Consider the following 8,055-nt stretch of genomic DNA (forward strand, 5'->3'; position numbering starts at 1 on the left):
TTGACCTTAGTGCCTACAGTGTTCAACCGTCCAAAACTCAGGATGCAACGGAAAAAATGGGAACAAAAGCACAGTCAATACTGAAATGACAACCTTCATTTTAAACTGTGAAATTAAATTGGTGTGCAGCAAGCACAAGATCTGATCAAAAAGCCAGGATCTAAAATGTGTACTAAAAATGCAATCTGCAAAATTCTGTGCAGATATGATTATTCACTTGCAAACATCTCAGTTGTGAATAAAATGCGTCTAATATAGCTGTTCTAGCATTACAAAATTAAATCCCTTGAGGCAAATAAATTTAAAAAAAAAAGAATTTACAAAGAAATAATTAAAGAAAAAAAAAAAACCAAAACAACACTGGCAAGTAATCTCTCATCTTTGTACCAAAAATACAGATATTAGTAATGACGCAACATGACCAATACATAATTTCTTGTTTTCTCATATGTGTTCAGTATCATCTTCGCAACAGATATTTTACAGCATAAAGTGACATAAAATTATAGCTTTTGATGAAATCCTCTTTCTGAAGCACCCTTCAAATTATTCAGTCTCTTCAAGAGTTCCCCTCATATCCCGGGATAATTTTTAGCAGTTTTCCTTCTCGAGGGAAAGGGTTGCAATACTGCAGTTGATTTTTAGATTAGAATTTTAATAAACTATACTAATACTACTTAACTATACTAAATAATCTAATCTAAGTAATGTTCAAGAAATCCCAAGTTGCAGAAATCCAAAACTGCTTAATAACAAACCTGCCTCACACAGCTTACATTTGCCCTGGTTATATTATGAAATTATTGCTCAATGAAACCAGCAAAAATTATTGCTCAATGAAACAAACCAAAAAAAAAAAGACCCCTCCGACAACAGTATTGTCCAAACTTCAGGTTGTCTAAGAGGTAACTTTATTTGGAAGTTAATGGATTTCCTTCTTGTTGTCATGCCGGTTTCATTAATTCAGTCAAGTACACCCACTCAATGTTCATTTATTTTATGGTTATTCCACGGGGTATTCAAAATTGCTGGTCTCATCTGTAAAGTTACTGGTAAAATTAGTAATCTGTTTCAAATATGTGACAGTAATTCTTGAGGAACAGTTAATAGCAAGGTTTATGGGTTTTTTGTTCCTTTCACTGTTTTAAAACTAGAATTGTGCACTATTTCAGTCCATTTTCAGAGGACTGAAATAGTGCAAAATTTCACATGCACCATCTGGTGCTCAGTGTGCAATCAGATGACTATTTTATACCCATAATGGAAATTTAAATAAGAATAGCACCTTTCTGATATTGAAGGGCTACATAGTATCAATAATTTACATTTTGTTAACATTTTTTTGCTGGTTTTGTTACAGGTAATCCTTATATGCACCATATCTATAATATTAAAGAAGAAAATATGTACTTATTTACACTTGGAACTTGATATTATCGGTTTAGTTTTCCTGCTGCTATGCAAAATCTGTACACATAAGAGAAAACTCTTGTTTTATAAAGAAAACAAATTACAAGGCTGAGCAAGGTTTAGATTGTGTCCTTTTAATCAATTCACTTTTTATTAACTATTCTTTTCAAAGCAATATTTTGAAAATCTAGAAGAATCTGCCTTGAAAGTATTTATTAATCAATACCAAAGCGGGCAAAGGAAAGATATGATTAAATATGCTTGAACTTTGATATTAAGGTTTAGTAATTACTGTCAGTGGTAAATTACCACAGATGGAAAGCAACTGCAATCTACAACTAAAAAGATTTTTAAGATTTCTGAAGTAGTGTAACTACATAATTAAGAAAACTTCTCACAGAAAGATGCTTTTTTTTAGTAAAACGTAGAAGAATAAACCAGCAGAAATCACTTCCACAAAGAATACATTATATATTCACACAGCAAATGTGAATTTGGCTTTTAATGCCAACTCTCAAATAAAATAATTAACACAACGTAAGAACTTTCTATTCATAGTATTCTATTTCCTGCTGAAAAGTGCATTCATTAAGCATTTCCACAAGGTTTAAAAAAATAGGACCCTATCATTCCCACATTGATTCCTTGGTGTCCCTAGAGCTAAATTAGCTTGATTCAAAAGTGCACCCCACATTTTCTGTATTTACTATATTTTGAAGACATGAAGCCTGAAACTGCTCAGCTTCAGTGAGGAATGGGGAGGAAAAAAAAAAAAGAACAATCCCCAGAAAACTTTCTAAGAATTGGTACGTTTATCTATTTCACACATTGAATCATATTGTCAATTATTCCATAAATACCTTTAAAACATCTCTCATATTTTGATGAACCCCTTCATGTTTTTTACATATCCAGTCATTTAACACAGTTCCCAACATCAGTCACTCACTATTTCAGGTTTGAGGGGGTTTTTTTGAAGCAGGAGGGGTATTTTTTAAACCATTTTGAGATGGTGAAGCCTGCCTTTAGATATTTGGATCTAATTTTGTTAAATTCTCAGTGAATCATCATAAGGAAAAATCTGTCTGGTTATTTCCCAGATAAAAACCACCCACTTTCATTGGAGATGGAGTATCTTACACAGAGATTCAACCCACAGGCGTAGCTTACAAACCACAAAATGCAACCCTTCATAGAGGGCTACATATGGAGGGCCAGAAAGCCTTGTATATCACAGAAGTACCAGTTAACTTTTTAGCCACCAGCGCGCTTGTAACAAATGTGGGTAGAGCCCTCCCCAAATCTTCGTGCGCGAAGCCTAGCCATGATGATGACCAGTTAACACTTTAACATACCAGGTAAGTGTATGGTGGCCAGAATATCATTATTAAAGTGTAATACCTAATAAAATAACACACTGTAAACAGAGTCTTCCAGGAAGAACTACTGTATCTTTTCCATTCACCATTTTTCTAATGAAATATTGCTGTTGGTCCATTACACACGTCAATCTAAACAGGACATAAAAACAGTGCTTAGAGAGGAATTTCAAGGAATACTTCAAAAGTGCAATGACCAGATGGCTTAAGACTAATTAGAGAGCTTCTTCCCTGGAGAAGTAGCCAATTTTTTTTGAGATCTTTCTTCCAACCAAAGAGATGCAAACAAAAAACAGAGAAGATTCACAATATTTTTTATCTTCTTCAGGAAAAAGAAAACTCATAATTGCCTTAAACACTGTTTCAAGGGGGGGAAAAAGAGTTGTTAAATTCCTGTTACATACACACTACAGGATGACCACTCTTTCTGCAACAGTTGATCACAAATAGGTTTCATAGCATTATTTTCTAAGGGCTCACAGAGGTTTCCTTAACCTCCGCCAACAAGTTTTTGCAATAACGCACTCCAAACTCCTCCTTGGAGGACAATTACTCCAATTCTTAACAGAGGCAAAATATGTAATTCCCACAACCCACCACTAAGGTATCATATCAAAACACTACAGAGGTGTCTCATGACATCAACAAATAAGCCGTAACTACTTAAAAGGTAGTACTGTACCATAAAAATGCGTAAGTTATTGTTTAATCTAGGTGAAGACAGGTCAAAATAGCAATCCTAGAAGAGTGATTATCTTTCAGTTGGCAGCTGCTTCTTACCACATTTATAGCAAAAATCTGTTAAAAACCCATTTTTTTACTTGGAAACTTGAACATCCTTTTAAAGAGGAAAAGCTGTCCCAGTCTGAGGCCATATACCTCAATTAAACAAACTGTACTAGAATCTGGTGATTCTAGAGTACTAGCCTCTTCCATTCCAAAACTGTTTGGATTAACAACTGCAATCACTTTATTATCTCAAAATCTGTACTCTCCAAAATATCTCTGCTGATGTACAAGGAAACATAAAAATTAAGACTGAGACATCCGATGGCCTTTCTTGATTATCTAATTACTATGCTGGAGAGCCAGCTTCTACATTTTCATACAGCAGTGCTCTGACCTTAAACCATGAAGACATAAAGGGACAACAGAAAGACAGTACTAGTAACAGTGAGAAAACAGAAAAAAAAAAAAAAAACTATGAGCAGCAAAATCAGTTTCATCTGGGGGATGATGATCAGGGATCATCAAAAGCCCCTCAGACAGCATGGCCCGTGGCAGACTGGTCAGCTACCAGGCTAATAGGGCTGGGAACTTTTTCCTGGCTCAGATGCTGACCTGTTGTACAACCTTGAAGTCACTCAACTTCTTTGCATCTCAGCTTCCCCACTTGGAGTCAATCCTTTCCTTTCCCTAACAAGCTCTTTGAAATCCACAGAGAAAGTATCCCAAAACTGCACTCAAAGTCTTAGTCTTGTATCACCTTTTCTCATTGTTTTAATACGAAGCACAATTTGAAGCCCATTGTAGTATGAAGAATTTGTTAATAAAACTGTAAGTAAAAAAATTCATATTTTGATGTGGATAGCTGCTGTCAAGCATAGCAAACCAGAAATAACTACTACACAAGCTAAGCAATGCATCTTCAAAACTCTACAGCAGTTTGGAGACAAGTATCTACTTCATGACATATTTTGGATTCACTGAAGAAACAAACTTGCCCAGGACTCCTACAGGCACAGAGCTCAGTCTTCCACCCTTCAAAGCAAATAAAAATATATCCACTAATATCCAGCAAGTACATAGATAGTAAATAGCTATTGAGCTGTGGGTTTTATTTCTAGCATACATGCATCTGCTTTGGAAAAAAGAAGGGAACAAAGTTGCTCCTATAACTATTTAAAAACTCTGCTCCTGTAATAGTTCAAGATTTGTGTTGTCTGTGTAGCTGTAAATGAAATTAAAAGTGAAAAAGACAAAAGAAAGATCACATTCGGAATCTGAAGTTCTAAGGAAACCTTTGTTTTAAAATAAAATACATAAGAACATTTACAATCTACACACTGGTGCCAAAGTTGAAATTCCAATTAAAAAAAAAAATTAAAAATAAAAGACTCTGCATTTAGATGTGTATGTGTTAACAAAAGAATTATAATAAAACATTCATATTTCAAGGTTAAAGTGCCAAATGACGGAACATGACAAAATTTATGTCCTGTTTTACTAAGAAATAATAATGTAATTTCTGTGGAAATTTGTAGAATAAAAAACAAACAAGCGTTCCCTGAGCAGTTTAAAATGACAGAAGCCAGGACTGAGTTGAAAAAGCCAGTTCTGCCCTCCTTCACCTGTGAAGTGGACTAGGGCACTGATCCAGCTGAAGACTGACCCAGTAAGGCAAACCAGTGGTTACCCTTCAGCTGGACATGTGCTGCTCTTCACGCACAGCTGCACAAACACTTTTGCAAGTACAAAAGCAAAGAAGAACACAATGGTGGAAATCACTGACTAGGAGAGAGCTATGCAGTTCCTCTCTTTAGGTTTTCAAAGGCTCATGGAGCTACAGCGCTGGGGTGTGGCCTCACATTATACAACTTTAATCTTGGGGAAAAAAGCAGGAAAAAAAAATACAGGCTGCTACAAAAAGGGAGATTCTCCTTTCCCTAAGGTTCCCTGCTGTCCAGTGCCAGTGCCTATGCCAAAACGTTAACAAACTACTACTTTTCCTGTCAGATCCTCATACTGTTCTGAGGCCATGACTCTTTGTGGTTGGATCCAAGACAGAGAAGCAGCAGGTGGAAGGGATGAAATATTTAGCATTATACCACATTCAGATCACAGTAAGAACGGCAGAAAAGCACACTCTCATGTTAAACTAGACAGTTCCCAACACTGGAAGTCACACATTCTTGAAAAGAAGTCACATCTTCAGACCCTTTCTTTCCCATGGGACAGTAATTTTTATTGGACACTGTACAAACACTTCACTTTCAGGCTTTAGCCTTTAAACTAGCCAGAGGACTATCTTTACAGATTACTTTTTAACATACTTCTTCTGCAACTGCATATTTACTGGCACCAAAAGCATATAGGCAAGCATAACACACATACCCACATCTGTGCATCTAAAGGCAAGGTTTTTCAGAAGTGTCTAAACTTAGACTTCATAGACCCTACACAAGTACTGAATTCCAGCGTCACAGTGATTTGCTTACTCCTCTGTGCTAAGCATGGATTTGCCATGGATGAGCCTATTTGCAAGCAGTTGATTCAGCAAAGCTTGAAAATTCTCAGTACATGCAGACCTGGTAATAACCCAGATTACAGTTAAAAATACATTGATAAATGTAAACTCCCTCCCTCCCTACCCTCCCTCATATTTTCCTTTCCCCAGTTGCTTCACCAAACTTTAATCATATAAGCAAAAACATACAGACATACAGACTTTTATTCTTCGGAAGTCTTAGGTAAAATTGATAAATATGATTCCAATATATAGTTGGAAAGATTCCTTTCCAACAATAAATTTTGGAAGAACTGATTTCTTTCATTTTCTTTTTCTTTTTTTTTTCTCATCCAACACTGAAACGACGTTCTTACGTCGCTAATAAAATCCAGTTACCGACATTTCGAACAAGGGCTCCGAGTGTCTCAGACATACGATTTACTGTCATCAGGCTTAACCAGACAGGACCAAGTTAAGGGCCTTTAGAAAAATCTCAGTTTTCACATGCTCTGTCAGGGCTCATTAGCGCTTGGCAGATGACTACTTTGAAGAGTTCATCAGCGCCGAGCGCGCTGTAGCAAAGCCAGAGCTTTTCCCACCGGTCGGGAAACGGGACAGCGGCATAGGGACGCGGCTGGACCTTCATCCCTTCCGCTCGGGAGCTGCTGCCCGCCCCCGAGGGCGGCTCCCGCTCCGCTCCGCTGCCTCCGGTCTCTCCCGGTAGAGAGCGCGGCAGGCACGGCAGGGAGCCCAGGGCAGAGGGAGCGGGGAGTGACTCAACCTGGGCGCGCAACAGCCGCCTCTGCCTTCTTTTCTTGGTAGCAAGTACAGAACAATACCTGTGGTGGCGAGCTTCCCGAGTGCCGCGGGGTGGTCGGCACCTGCTCGCTTAAATGAGTATCTCGATGTAAAAGCCCCCCAAAAGCCACGTCGTGCCCCACCGGCACGCGTCACCCCAATTCATCTGTCCGTAAGGAAAGTTACGACGTTACTTTTTCGGCCCTCGAAACCCCGTTTTCCCACCGCCGCACCCTTCCCGGCTCCCGAAGCGCAGTCGGTAGGCAGCCCCCGAACGGGAGCCCTGCCCAGGAGGCTCCACCGCACTGCATTCTGCAGCACCGCCGGCGTCCTCACCTTGATGCCCTGCTGCTGCGTGGTCAGGGTCAGCTTGGACTCGTCCAGGAGCAAAACTTCGCAGTAAAATTCCTCCGGGACCGCGCAGAAACAGCCCATGCCTGCTGCGGTGGCCGGGGGGGATGGGGCGGGGAGGCGAGGAGAACCCTGGAGCGGCGACGGAGCGGGGCTGAGACGGGTCTGGGCCGCGCTCGGCTCCGCCGATTGAGCCCGGCGGCTCCTTAGGGCGCAGAACCCGGCCCCGCCGCCATCCAGCCTGGACAGGGGGTGCCGGGCGCTCCCTGTGGAAAAGACCGGCGGCTTGTTTTAGGAAGGATCCCAGGGCACAGCCCGCGCCCGCGCCCGGCTGTCACGGCGGCTCTCCCGTCGCTGCCGCCCCGAGGAGGTGCCGAGCCGCCCACCCGGCCCGTCCCCCGCCCCGTCCCCCGCCCCGTCCACGCATGTTTCCGCGCCTCCTCTTTGTGTGGAGCAGCGGACTCCGGGGGAGCCGCTCCGCCGCCGCAGCCCGGGGAGAGCGGGGGGTGGTCCCCGCCCGGCCAGCGTGGTACCTCCGGCCGCGGACCCTGCGGGGCGGCGGCGGCGGGGCCCGGGGAGAGCGGGGCTGGCGGCCCTCGGCTGCCCGCGGCCGATCGCCTCCTCCCCGTCGGGGGCGCAGGTATGGAGGGGAGCGCCGCCAGTAGCCGGGAGCGACCCAGCGCCTGGGCAGCCGCCGGCCACCTCCTGCCGGCCACGGCCACGGTTCCCTCCGGGCACGGCTGCCTCCGGGAAGGAGCGGGGCGGCTCTGGGACGGGGAGCGGCAGCGGCACCTGCCAAGCCCGAGGAGCCGCCCGTGGACTGCTCCGCGCCCCCCCGGCACCGCGCCGCATCCCTCGGCATCCCACTCGCATTCCAAGTGCGGGGCC

At 42.5% G+C, this 8,055-nt stretch overlaps 1 protein-coding gene across 3 annotated transcripts in view; it reads right to left on the bottom strand.

Annotated features, from left to right (window-relative positions):
* EPB41L4A (erythrocyte membrane protein band 4.1 like 4A) overlaps positions 1–7,478 on the bottom strand; it is a 134,987-nt gene extending 127,509 nt beyond the window's left edge. Inside the window, exon 1 of one of the 3 annotated variants that reach the window (XM_027712588.2) lies at positions 7,153–7,478. In XM_027712588.2, the coding sequence (XP_027568389.1) occupies positions 7,153–7,251 (99 nt within the window). In that variant the 5' untranslated portion in view covers positions 7,252–7,478. The remainder of the gene's footprint in view (positions 1–7,152) is intronic. The other 2 variants (XM_027712590.2, XM_039380765.1) reach the window with 2 other exon arrangements.
* Between the last annotated feature and the right edge of the window lie 577 nt (positions 7,479–8,055).

The sequence above is a fragment of the Pipra filicauda genome, unplaced genomic scaffold (genome assembly GCF_003945595.2).
Source record: "Pipra filicauda isolate LSUMZ 115617 unplaced genomic scaffold, ASM394559v2 scaffold108_size2327098_pilon, whole genome shotgun sequence".
Lineage (NCBI taxonomy): Eukaryota > Metazoa > Chordata > Aves > Passeriformes > Pipridae > Pipra > Pipra filicauda.